The 14,364-nt window shown below is 40.4% G+C and overlaps 1 protein-coding gene across 1 annotated transcript in view; it reads left to right on the top strand.

Annotated features, from left to right (window-relative positions):
- Window positions 1-903: 903 nt before the first annotated feature.
- Window positions 904-14,364, top strand: part of cdh2 (cadherin 2, type 1, N-cadherin (neuronal)) — a 59,951-nt gene continuing 46,490 nt past the window's right edge. Inside the window, exons 1-2 of the mRNA XM_078263902.1 lie at window positions 904-1,219; window positions 2,915-3,026. Of these exons, the coding sequence (XP_078120028.1) occupies window positions 1,160-1,219; window positions 2,915-3,026 (172 nt within the window). The 5' untranslated portion in view covers window positions 904-1,159. The remainder of the gene's footprint in view (window positions 1,220-2,914; window positions 3,027-14,364) is intronic.

The raw sequence follows: 14,364 nt of genomic DNA, 5'->3' as shown, positions 1-14,364 counted from the left end.
CATTACATTCAAAAAGCATTTATCTCAGAGGAGTCTGAGGCTAATAACCATAGAACTGAAATGGAAAACAACATAGATAGGCTATACATACAACCCATTGTATCATGATCAGAAAAAAAACACACTACCATTTTGATAACTTCGAACTTAAATTCAAAACGAAACACTGACGATGCATATAAGTTGTAAAATAATCACATACAACAATGTCTGTTTTGATTTGTCTCTGTTTTGCATTTCTAGTTTCTCAGTCTCATTTAAATAGCATGTGCATGAGTAAGTGAAACCAGACAATAAGCAAATAAATGGTGACCTCAAACTGATCTTAACATGTTGAACTACCGCAAGGTGTTGTAATCTGAAATGGTGTGACATTGTCTTTCAAGTTAATTTAATTTGTATTTGAAGTACAGCTTGGTCATACTATAATGGGTTGGTATTGATATTATGTGGTTTAAATCAAGATACCGAAGCCTTATCAGCAGTTTGCATATCTATTATCTTTTTTTCAGGTGGACAATTCTAGACATAATACATATAAAACAGCCTATACATACCATATATACATATTACCTAAATACTTAAATGTTAGCAAATAGCGTACTTTTCAGATGCAAGATAATAGATTACAACAGAAAAATATAAACAAAAATAAATAAATATACTATAATGTAAGATAGGACCACCATAAACTCGACACTGACTACCACACACTGTGAATGAACATAACTATTAAGTGTGACTATTGTAATAGGCCTACTCTGTCATTTGGGATGATAGTTAACATAGGGGACCCCGCTCCGTCCCAGCAGTGAAATTGGCTGTGTGACCAGTAGGGAGAGACAGTGAGATGGGCGGTTTATAGACTAGTGGCTGGGGCTCTTTTTTTGTGTTTGTGTTGGACTGGGTGGGAGGGAGCAGCAGCCTCAGTACCAGGCACTGTTCTCCCTCACTACTGACTGGATAGATAGTGGAGGAGGCTGCTACATGCTGCCGCCGCCGCTCCTGCTGCTCCTGCCTTTGTCGTAGAGGGATCCTTTTTCACCGCAGCAACACTTGTGCCAGACGGATATTCTTGATATTTTGCCTAATTTCTTTTTTTTTGTTCTTTTTCTACACGGATTCCGAAGGGGGACATTAAGCAGTCGCGGGCGTAACAATGCACCCACTACACGAGGGCAGCGGTCTGTTTCTGCTGGCGGTGTTGGCAGGACTGCAGGTAATGTAATTTCAGAGCGGTTTCGAGCGGAGTTTCACCGGACAGTTTAGGTGCTTTTTGTTAGGTGGCGATTACGAGCGACAAAGCCCCGTCGAGCTGCTAGCTTTTCAACAGGCACCTTACATAGAGTGCAGTTTTGAAACAGTGCCATGAATATGCCAAGAAATTCAAGATAAAGTAGGTAATAGTGCTGTAATAGCTAACGGTTATTTTTTTATTTGTATTACAAGTATTCTGACGAGATGCTGTGTTCCACTGTTACGCACATACATGTATTTCAAATAAAGTAGTTCAAATATGCAATGACGTAGACTGATTTATGAGTTCATATAACGTTAGCTGAATATTTTATTGTCTGGAAGTTGGGCGATATAGGCCCACATTAACCTAGTTCTCACTTGGTTATATTTAGTTTAGATTGAATATTTATGTAGATGGCTGCAGCGTGTCCCTGTCCCCCGGCGAGATAATTGCCTCTCTGGTAAAAGCCGTTATGAGCAAGTAGCCTACTGTAAAACAGTGTGGTTATGTATAGCCTAACTACATGTAACCAGTGATGGTATAGTGATTGTTGTTGAACCCTAAGGAAGGAACCTTACAGTGTAATGGAGTGTTTTGGGGGAAATTATTTTCTTTTCTTTACTATCTGGTTACTTTGTTAAAACCATGTCCCTTTATCAAGAAAAAATATAGCAGCCACACATTAAATAATGCAGTTTGGGCAGTTGAAATAGTTGTAAAGGGTTGTCGTTTGTATTAACACTTACACTCAGAAATGTACATCCTGGTACCGTTGTTGTAACGTGCTAGAATTCCAGCTCTGCTCCCCCCCCCCCCTCCCACCTCGACAATCATTTTCCATTTAAATTCCTCTGATTAAAAATGGCAAGTGGCACGGATACCCACAATGCTCTTTTTCAGCAGGACTCCTCTCGTTTTACATTCTTTTGAGAATGCATGCAAAGAAACAGGGCCCTTCCTAGGAGCTGAATCAATGGTGAGGTTGTGTGATGGAGTATATTTGGACATGCTTGGACATTAGTTATCCTCTGCTTGTAGCTTCTTACTGTTAGTGATTTATTTATTTGTGCAAAATCCATGCTTTACGGAAACATGGTTTCAGCCCCAGTGATATTTTTTGTTGTTGCTTTGTAACATTACCATTATTCCCTTAATATTTGTGTTGACACCCTAAGCAGAGTTTTCTTTTCAAATTAGGCCAAGAAAAAAAGCACTTTATTGATAACAGTCATCGCCTTGCAGTTTCTTTAGACACCATCAGTTATGTATTGTCCATCAGACATAAACACATACATGTTTATTCCCACAACAGTGGGTCGTTAGCATTTTTACTTTTCATTTATTGCTTTGTTCCTGTACTTCAAAGTAGAGTGTTTGTCTAGAGTAGTGTGTTGATCGTGGGGGCAGAGTGAGAGAGTTGGTCATATAACCCTACCCTGTGCCTAGGCCCCTCCAGGGATACAAATGGAGCTTGTTCTTGCCTAGCCATGCTTTCTGGCTAATGCTTAACCCTTTTGGCCTCATTATCCTAATTGCGGTCCCTGCTATAAAAACAACAGATGCTTTTGTACAACTCTGGGGACTTCAGAACGTGACCAAGAGGTTTTGGAGGCAACAGAGTGCATTTTTAAGGTTGATTTATGACTTATTGTTGCCCTCCCCCCAACATTACAGATTGCAGCAGAGGGCAGGGGCACCCCACCACCATGCAGGCCAGGCTTCTCTGAAGATGTATACAAGGTTGTGGTGCCAGATATCACAGAGAAAGGACATCCCCTTTTCAACGGTGAGTGGTGAAATATTTCTAGTGCCTGCTTTGCCGGATGCTTGTTATGTCTGTTTGTTTGAGTGTGTGTACTGTATGTGCGTGCTTTCCTTCATGTGTTACATTTCAGGGAGGATCAGAACAAGCCTGACATATTTAAACAATTAGCTTCGGTGTAGTTGTGTTGTAATGCAAGTGGTGCAGTTTGCCTTGTAAACCAGCTGATTTAGCTTAGCTATACACGTAGCTCCTGTCAATTTTGCTTTCATGTTTTTTTACACTTTAGACACTAACATTGGTAACAGGTTGTTACTTAAATGCTAGATCATACATTGTGGCTAAATAGTTTGTGTTTTTGTATTTTGCATTTTGTGGAGACAAATATTAACGGCTGGCTTTGTCATTAAAAGTAGGAAAACGTTGTTGATTGCACTGGTGACTTGTTGCAATGACTTAAAAAGTCAATTACACACAGATTTGAATACTTAAGCAACTTTAATCAAGCAAATAACCTAGCTATTAAACATTCCATGCCTTGTGCTGGTGCATTTCATTATTTCCATTACCATATGCCATTATCTTGCATTTGGCTTGCATCTAGTTCAACATCACTTCAATACAGATTTAAACCATATGTTTCTTAAAAATCTTGTATGCCTAAAAGTTCCTGCTAGAATCATATTGTAATGTATTCATTTGCAGTGTTATACTGCTAAGCCTACTCATGGGCAGTAATAACAGTATCTTTCAAAATGTTTGTTACAGCAATGGTCTTTTTTGTGGGAAACTCAGATGTAGTAGGCATATATAATGTATATTTAACCTGGTGCATACAAGAAAGTGAAAAATAATGATTTTTTATTTATTTTTTCAGTAGCCCATTACATTACAGCAAGCATGACCAATACTGCCTCTTTAATATTAGCAAAATGAGGATGCAGCTACCATGAATGAGTACGCAGGCCTATAGACGGTAATAAAAACTGGAATATATCACCAGTGTGCTATTAGAGAGGTTAGAGCCTTGAGGTCATATGGACCAGAAAACATTCTCAGTTGTGTTGGATTTCACAGTGTGTGCCTAAAACTTGCACGCTGCCGTTGTTGTGAGTCAGATAGGTGGAGGGGGAGGTAGCAATGACGAGAGAAGAAAGGAGAGAGGGAAGAGAGTGTTTCAATGGGTGGGTACAGCTTTCACTGGGCTTTACCTTGTGCACAAGTTTCCATTTGATCCTGCAGGTGATGGATTTCCCTCTTTTGCCTTGTGGATGAGCCGTGACCGGGGGTAATCAGGTTCCCTTTTGTTTGCCCCCCCCCCCACACACACACACACACACACACACACACACACACACACACACACTACCCCCTCTTCTCTTTTCTCTACCTTCCCCTCCCCCAGCGAGTTGTTGCTCTGTGGATTTTCCTTGACAGAGAGGGGCACTCCTGTGTCATTGTAATGCAGCAGAGCTCAGCAGCGTGGGATGATGTTAATGAAACTGCATTCTCTAATGAATAGCTCCTGTGGCATGTTTTGAAAGACAAAGCCCTCACATTGTGGAGGGTATGCCCAAAGTTTTTCAACTTTGCTTTCACCATGCTGGTTTGGGATATTGTTTTTGACCAGGAGCTGAGTTTTTTTTATTTATATTGATGCTTCTGTAGCCGCATGTAGCGGGCTAATGCTTAACATTTCCTTGAATTTCATTAGCTTTGTCAATTGTGCCCCGGGAAGGCTTTAGATAATGAATAGAAAATAATAGAAAATTAAATCTTGTTGGAGTCATTTTATTAACCATAACTCAATGTCTGAACACGTTTCAACAGAACACATACCCTTTGTCATGTTATAAATAACTCAGTCAACTAATTCTAGTATGCATAGCCTACACTTCTCCTCTTGTTATTGGTTGGTAGTTTAGCTTATTTAAAATAGGACCTGCTTGCATATCTGTGTAATATTATCTGTACATTGTGTGAGGTGTCAGTAATATGAGTCCCTTGCTTGTATTGTATTGCTTTTGACCCGAGTATATGCATGAGACACAACGGGGGTGAGCTGTTAAATATCTTGTCCCATCTAATGGCAGTCACTCCTTTTCTTATTGGTCAAGAGAATACACATCCTGCGGTCTGTAAAAACTGGAAATGGGGGGCAGTTATCATGTCAACAGCTGACATTGTATGTGCTAAATTGAATACATCCTGTGGATTTAATGATGGCAATTGTGGCCAGCCAGTTAACATAGCTACTTGATTGTAAGATTTAATCACTTTCCTGGGGGCGTAAACTAGACGTACACTGTTAGTTGGCCAAGTGATGCCTCATTGATTTTAGATAGATTTGTTAAAAATGCATATCTTCAAAGTTGCTTGGCAGAGCAGCACAGAGAAAAGCCAGGAAGGACAATTATTCTTCTAAGAGAACTCCTCTCCAATGATCCATTAAAGGGAGGTTACGCTCATTGTTTGCAGATGGAAAACCACGTCAGGATTAGGGGGTTACACACTGTCTACCCTTTGGGGCCCATATGACCTTGCTTTTAAGGTTGGAATATTTGCTCTGGCCTGATACTGAGTGGAAAGAAACAACCAAACATAGTTACTCATTATCAGACCATCATACAGATGAAAGCGGCTGAAGTCTTTTAACATTTGTGCAGTGTTTCCACTTATCTTGTTTAGTTGCTTGATAAAGTAACTTGTTTTACTAAATTGCGTTTCATTTCAGGTAGGCTGCGCCTGCGGGTGGTTTGCCTCTGGGTGTCTAATGGAATTCTGGTGGCTTTGGAGAGCTGACACACATTGCATAGTTTTTTTTCAGATGAGGCCTTTAAAGCGGGGTTGCAAAGTGAGTCAGTCGGCGCATTATTCAGCAGAGGTTTCCCTCCCTAAAAACTGGGTTAATGAAAAGCCCAAAAGCCTAATTGAGCTTAATACACTCTCTTATGCTGCTGTTCTGCCATCCCTACCCCCAACCATGTATTCTGCTTTCATTTTTCTTTCCTCCACCCCACAGCCCTGTGTCTTGCTTCTTTTTCTTGACAATTATGCGAGCTCTGGTGATGAAAGAGAAGTATGTCTGTAGCCTGCTTTAGCCTTGGTTCAAGTGCTTTAAATGTGAGGGTATCAAGAGGGTCCAGGGGGCCGGCTCCACAGATGAGTTGGGGGGAGGGATTTACAGTTGACCAGTTTAATAATTAACAATTAATGTCAACGTCAGCAATGAGAACATGAACTGGAAAGCTCTCTCGGGCTATATATATATATATATATATATATATATATATATATATATATATATATATATATCAGAATTTTCAGTTAATCTATCATTAGGCATAATTACCTCTCTTTGCTGTGTTTGTTTAAGGCAAACCTTTTAAACTAACTAAATGTCACCCTTTTGACAAGACAAACATCGTTCATGAAATCCTGATTGAACCCATTTTTATGTTGTTCTGGTTCTCTGCGCCCTGTTAAGATTGTGATGGCTCTGGGTACAGCTGGGGCCACTCAGATGTGTTTAAGGGGCCCCAGTGTTTGGAGAGACGTGACCCTGCTCGACCCTCTCCTGTAAACTGGGCCAAGTACTCAGCAACATACTCAACCCTTTTTCCTGCTCTCAGGTTTGGGATGAGGCTGTTGGGGGTTTCCTGGTGAGGTATAGATGAGTGAAAGACCAGCTAAAGAAGTCCTGACTCTTTACCAGGGAGGCATCACTACCTCATGTTGTTCTGACCTACGAAGTCGATTGTTCATCACATGGACAAACGCAAATAAAAAAAACAGGTTTTCAGGCAGTCTGCATAGCAAGTTTGATAGTATTTTTCGTACTGTACTGTTGGACAGAAAATCACTATTATGGCCTTTGTGGTAAGGACCAAAGACTATAAAGGACTGTCTCTAGAACATTGCAGAATTTAAATTTTTATATAGCTCTGTTGTTTATTGAATTATTCAGTATAGGTTGATAACTTTGAGGAATAGCCTGGAATAGAGTATCTGCTGAAGCCCAGTGTCAGCCATTGAGATCTTTGTGTTTGAGGTGTATACGGGTCTGCATTGATGTCTGTGCTAATGCTGAATAATTCAATAGTCAAACATGATTTTCTTAATATTCAAATCCCTGTTCAAGATGAGATCTATGAGCCAGCATACAGCAGATGAGAAAAATGAAGAGCAACATGAGACACTGTGAAGCTCTTTGTTTTTTATACTATAGCAGCTGCTGCATGTTTCACATATTCTCATTGCCATTGTGGGGGAAATCCAGAACAACCTCATGACCATCTTTCTCTTTTTGATGGGGTTCAAAGTCCAGCTCTTTTTTTAAATTTGGATCAGCTAAGGCAGCAGTTTTGGTGCAAGTTTGTTCGTAAGAGTAATCCACGCCGCCCCCCGCTCTCTTTTTCTGGAAGTAGATCAATGAATCCAGGGTCTTTGTTTGCAGTGATCAATATGTTGTAATGAATGCTGTGCTCCAATTCCCATCTAAAGCATCACTGGTGGGTTGGAGTTGAATTTGTTTTATTCTTTATTGTTATCAGCCTGCATACATTCATTTTCATCTCCTGTTACTGTGTACTTTTATCCCCCTGAGAGCGCCATGGCTTAGATAACCACCACATATTGTGATGGCAGATTGAACCTTGGCAGTGCATGGTTTTGGGAAGTAACCTTTGATATGGTTTGCCTCCAGTATAGTGCTAGTGTTAGGGCCACCACAGCCGTTTGTCAGAGGATCGCTGCTCTGTTGCAGTCCAAAGGCCATATCGTAAAAATGAAATAATAATGTTTGCATATTAAAACAAGTGCACACATCTGTGGCAATTTATGGGTGTGCTTTCTGAGCCTACTGGGTGGCATGACAGAATAAGGCATATTTTATTTATGTCTGACCTTTTAAAGGCTCTGAGTTCTTAACTAAACCAAATGTTAGTCCGAAAGGAATCCCTCCATATTTGGAGGCAGACAGGTACTTGACTAAGGCCTAAATGTAGATAAAGTATTTTGTAGAGGGCTGACATTATCCTGATGGCTTCTCATCACCTCTGTTCATATCACTCTTATCAGCTTCAGGCCCTGCCCTCTACTATTGGCACCTAACAGTGTGTGGCTCTGACATTGGGCAGTGGTTAAGGTGTCCCTCTTTCGTGCCTGTTTGGATGTGTGGGGGGTTGTCCTTGGCATATAATTAGCTTGTTCAACCCAGATGGCTCTTGGTGGTGTTGTGGAAGTGTATGTGCAGCTCCTGGTAACAGAGGTGTCTATAACTAGCTGTTGTAACTAGGCTGATTTACCCAGACTGCCTCTATCAATGCAAGATTTGACTGAAAATCAGCTGCCAAACCATGCTGTATAATCTGACTGTGACTACTTAAATGTAGATTGTAATTTATTTTTCACAAGGTTTGCAAATCAAACTGTCATTGTCGGTTATGATCCACAGAGACCGGATACAGATCAGTAAAGTAGACCTTTCACTGTATTGCTTCTTCACACAGTCATGTGAAGGTTAAAGGGGTTTTATAGGTTATTTGGTTCTAGATCACACCTTGGCCTCTCATCCGTGATGCTGTATTGCTAAGGTTTTAAAATTGATGTGTGTGCTTCCATCTAAAAGACTGTCAAAAGAGAAAAGATTGATTTATTCTTCTAAAATAATATTTTCTGTTTGCAGTTTGTTGTGACATGAGAGGGAGCTGGAATCATTCTTCGTGATTGTGGTATTTTGTAGCTAGCACACTGGTTCTTAGTTAGTTTTAGTTAATGTGAAGAACACCCAGGAAGTGCATAAGATGACCCCACTATGTAATGAGGCTGTGTATAAATAGCCATATTGACCTGACTTTCTGCATATGTGCCTCCTTATAACTTGGCTAGTGTTATTTTTCATAACATAAGTGGAATGCTAGAACAAGTGTGGAAACAAAAATGCCAGCTTGCACCTAGAAGACAATTCATCAGCACTATGGAGTGAATTGTTTACTTTACTTGGGACTGATTTGTGGATTTCAGTGCCATTTTTCTTCTGTGGGACAGCCTCTTTTGGCTGGTTGAGCAAACAGCTCCATATCTCTTTCCTAGATCCCGTCTCTACAAAGAAAGCTCTGTTTGCCGTGTTGCCCCAGCTGTTTATTGTGCAATACCCCCGTTCGATTTTGCCCACAGTTTCTCTCTCTCTCTGCTGTGCTTGTTTTTCTCATTATGTTTAGCTAGATGAGAGTATAGAGAGCCTTGGCTTCACATTTTACATCGGCGGATCAGTGAAGAGAAGCCACTCCCAGTCCCCACTACTTTCTCTCTCTCTCGCTCTCTCTCGTTAAATCTTTTGTTCTTAAGGCAATACGTTTAGCTTCAGCTTTGTTGCTTTTAGACAAGAATGCATTCACTTGCTGCCCAGATGTAAATTCAACAGCATTGAACGACAGACAACAGGCAGACACAACGTCTTTGTGTGCAGGGTCAAACGGGGAAGCTAATGCTCAAATGAATATATTAATGAGAATTCGAGCAAATGTAGAAAATAGAAACAGAACTAGCCTTGTGTTTAGCCTCTTTCTGTATGCGAGTGACACACATAGCTCACATTTGTAAACCTCATGCTGTGTTCAAGAGGCTACATGAATTGGCACACTATTATTCCTCCGCCAACAAAAGAGAAATTTGAAGCAGGGACACGTTAATTGACCCAGATATTGTAACCATGTTCACAAAAGCCAATATCCTGCCTGGGAAGAGATGTCTAACTCCCGCGGGCCATGCCAACTATTGTGTTCCGGCAGAGGCTTCAATTTCAACGCACCAGCGCCTTTCTGGACACTAGCCTCTGATGAGTTGCTAGGTCATATCTCGTGACACTCTCCATGCATCCTCCTTTTATCCAGCCTTCTTTCACTTCCGCCACTCCCTTCCCTCCCTTCCCCCCTGCCACACGTGAGCTTTAAGATGGAAGAGCTCCCTCGGCTCTGTGCAATGATTGATGGGACTTAATTGAGGAATGCAAGGACAGTACTGCAGCATTTAGTCCCTTATTCTACAACTGAGTTTGTTTCTTGGAGTGACCTTGGTTGCTTCATTGCTTCAGTCATGAGTGTGATTTTAGTGGTTTTGGTAATATTTTTCATAGATGGCTTTCTTAGGTTTTGTGGAGCTTGTGCTTTTTGAAAAAATATGGTTTCTTACAACAAGTTTTCTTTACACCAACATATATAAATAAGGCTAAGTCCCATTCACTATTGATCATATCATTCCAGGGACCTGTGGGGTGATAGTTATTTCTATTTTTTGCTTGTCTTACAAAATGAAGAAAATCATTACTTTTACTTAAGATAAATTAATCTTTTCATTTAATGTTGATTGGATGGGTGATTGGGAACATTGCCTTTCATTTCCCCCTCCCAACTGTTGGCTCATCAGATAAGCATATGTAGCCCACCATATTACTTGTCCCAAGTGATCTACTGTTACCGGGCCTTGCTGACACCAGCGTCTGCCATCACCACACGGATATTATGATTGACCTGCAGCAATTTCTAGTCTCCATTTGAGGGCACACTATGGCAGTGAGCAACATATCGCTTTGCGGCTTGCGTTGTCTGAGTTTATATTATCTCTGCCTCTGTCGATATTTACTGAGGCATTAAAGAGCGTGCAGCATGTCGCCACTTTATTTCCTGTAGCACTGCCTGCTCAGCAGGACAGGGGCTAGAGGGGGGTAGATTCTTACTGAAGGATATAACTGCTGCTACAAGATGAAGGTCTGCTAATTTCTCAAAACATGTTGAGTCTGACCTAGTCTGCACAAATGAGCTGGCTAAGACAAAGGCATTTGGTGTGATTTTGATGAAAATGTCTCTTGTTGAAATTAATTTCTGCCTCAAGTTGTGAGCACAATGAACACAATTGTGAAAGAATACAATGGTTGTATTATCAGTTGCTACAAGTTGCTGTGTTCATTAATCAAGTTACACTAAAGATTGCACTGAAGACAGAACAGCAAGACTCACAAACCTCACAACAATTTAAATCTCTTTACTAGTTTCTTGTTTTCTTTGGCTCTCTGCCATTTTATCCTGGGCAGGTAATATCGGCTTGTTTGAGGTTGGGAGCTGGGAGAAGCTGTCCGTTAGAGCTGCATGATTAATTGTGTTAAAATCAATATTTGCATTCATATCTCTGAAATCTCATTCGTACATGACAATGATTTTGTTGAGTTTGGATTAGCAGAAGATCAGTTGCATTAAGCCAGACACTGCTAATTTCTCCCTAAATTGCAAATTGAGATCAAAATAAGTCACAAAAAAAGAACCTGCTGGTGATGGGGAGGAAGAGGAAATAAATGTATCCAATCCAGTTCTAAAGTAAACATGCTTAAAGTAAATCAAATTAAAGTTACGTTGTTTTGCATGAAAACTTTCATAAGTAAGATGTGAGATGATGATGACCTGTCAAAAGCACATTGCAAACAAACATAGTTGCAGCACTGCAAGCTAACGCCCACAAATTTCTTCAATAATGATCAAGGCCATAAAAAGAAATCAGAAAATCTCTGCTGCCTGGCGGATCTAATCTCTTGGTGTTTGGAGGAGAAAAACAAGTAGTCTCAACAAAAACTTTCAAGGTAGTACTGTTTGGAGGGCTGTTGTATTGTATTGCATTGCATTGCATTGTTACAGGCATTGCTATTTTCTGGTAACTTTTACTGTGCTTTTTAACCATAATAAAGAAAGCAAATGAAGTATAACCCTTCCCCATTCCAAAGAGTTATGATACAGTGTTAATATTAAAAATTGTGCACCTTAACATTTGTTTCTCTAAACTGTTTCTGTAAACAGAAATGCCAAAGCCCTGTCTAATGTTTTTGGTGTTTTATATCCTAACACTATGCACACTGTACACTTGGCAACAGTAACACAGATTTACAAATGTTTACCAGCATCACACATATCTTCCATCGGATTCCACCCAAGTGCAATACACTCAATCTTATATAGGTCCTGTGTCAGCCCTTCACTCTCACACTAAGTGTTCTAAGCACTGTGACCTTTGTAGAAGATAAGCTTCCTTCGGCTGACTTGAAGAGTTTGAAATAACGGCCTCAACCATTAATTTATGGCATTACTAACCATATGAGGGCTATGAGCCAAGGTTATTGACCTTTCACGCCTGTCACTAGTGATAGAGGGAGCCAGGCCCAGGAAGAAAATGAATTGGGCTTATTAAGGAGCTGGGCTTTGAATCAAACCGAGGGGGCAACTTTATTCTCCAGTTTTCTCTTTCATTTAAATCATTACTTTTTTAAAGCTGTTTGACCAATTGTCTTCTGCCAAAGTAGACACTGAGAGCACATACAGCAGGAGCTACACTGAATCATAATGCTCCCCTGAATGTGTCTGGGAGAGACCAGAGTGCAGTGCGTGAAATGCCTGAAGGATTAACACTTGGAGCACAAAACACATTACAGCAGCACATCTTCAACTACGGTCATTATTATCAGATGAAGGATTTTGTGGATTTAGAATCACCAGTCAAAGTCTTGTTGCAAAGGCAATTTTACTAGACAGACATCGCAGTTTTATTTCAATCACAAATCTTTTTGTCTTTGTGGGTATTTGCTTGTGATTTACCTGTACATTTGTAGCTGTAAAACAGAGGAGGAACGCTGAAAAGGCAGAAAACCATTTGAATAAAATGAAGCATGTAAAGAATGTTGTGTGGACTGCAGAGAAACGGAGCCAAGGACAGAGAAGATTGAGCGCATGTTATTTCAGCCCCATCCTCCCTCAGAGCTTCAGTCTGTAAAACCTGGTGGGAGGCAAGGGAGGCATGCATTTATATTGGATCAACATGCTATGATGTTATTTTTCCAGCTCCACTACTTGTGTTTATAACCATACCCGGTCCCTTATGGGGTTCAACAAAAAACATTTTTATTGACTCTGGAGGAGCTTATCTATGCCTGATGCATTGTTTGTACATAGGACCACAATCACATCCCAGTGGAAATAAGCAATAGCCTAGATAAAAACAGAGAACGTGTACCATAATGTGCTTTTGTTATTAGAGGATGTCCCCGGTGAGGTCCAACTTAGAGGACATTTTTAATATTGTACATTTGTTCCGTTCATACATAGAGGCTAGCTCAGATATTTCAAGTGGACTTAGCTATAACCTCATTTGTGAGTGCAGGAACTACTCATGCTGCTTCAGCCACCCTCTAGTATTCATTTAGAGGAGCTTGTTGAATATTTCAGTTTGTTTATTTGCAATGAGAGCCAGAGGAATTTTAAAAGAAATTTTAAGAATCATGAGGATTTTGTGTGCTTGAGAGTGCAATGTTGAGGCTACACTACTTGTGTGTTGGGGGGGGGGGGCATATTTGCATACTGAGGTGGACTACTTATCAAAATGTACAGTATGGAAAAAAATGTATCTTTGCCTTTGGGTAACAAGGGTACGTATAAGTGGAAGGGCTATTTTGGACCTGAAAAGCTCCTTATCGCAAAAGCTTATACCTGGAGCTGGGGCTGTGGACAAGTGGGTGCCAGCTGATTGGGGGAAAACATGCACTGAGTATGATCACACTGCAGCCAAATATAGTTGTCACTCTAAAGTGACGTTCGCACACAGTTCAGTTACAAAAGAGGACGACCACCGTACCATATTCCGTACTGAAAACGCATTGGACGACTAGAAGTCATTATAGTCATAGCTGGCCTTTTTTTCCTTCTTTTTCTTTTTTTTTTTACCTTCGCCTCCTTCCTCTTTGAGGTGTGAGTTGCCTTTTTTCCCATGCAAGATGCCTGTTACTCATAGAAATGTGTCATAGAGAGGAAATTTTCAGTCCAGATGCTGCGTTTCCATTGCTGTTGCCCCTAATGTGGGCCACTTTGTCTGCGACCAAATGCTGCACTTTACATTGAGCGCTTTCCTTAAACAAACTAAATTTGTCAGGAGGAAATTCACATGAAGTCACTGTCAGTTTTTCACATGCTGATGGATAAAATCACACCTTTGGTTGTTTGAGCAATCAAGCCAAGCTGAAAAAAAAAAAACCACCCACTTCAAAAAGCTTGTGGTGGCACCATTTATTGGTCTGTACAAATGTTGCTGTGGTTACGGATGTTAGTAATGGATAAGGACATTAATTCCATTTACCTGTTTATACTCATCATGCTCTGATGGAGTAAGTAATTTAAAATCCCTGCAAGTGGTTGATAGAGCTGTCAATCACAAACTTTCAGTATGAACATCAGTCATTAGGGTTTCAATCAACTTAGACATGTTAGTCAAAGATTCATTCTTTCTTCGTCCCTGGGAACCTTTTAGGTAAATGATGTTTAAGAAACATTTT

Source organism: Sander vitreus, chromosome 12 (genome assembly GCF_031162955.1).
Source record: "Sander vitreus isolate 19-12246 chromosome 12, sanVit1, whole genome shotgun sequence".
Lineage (NCBI taxonomy): Eukaryota > Metazoa > Chordata > Actinopteri > Perciformes > Percidae > Sander > Sander vitreus.
Note: the sequence above shows the minus strand (reverse complement) of the source record. Positions and strands in the feature narration are given on the sequence as shown.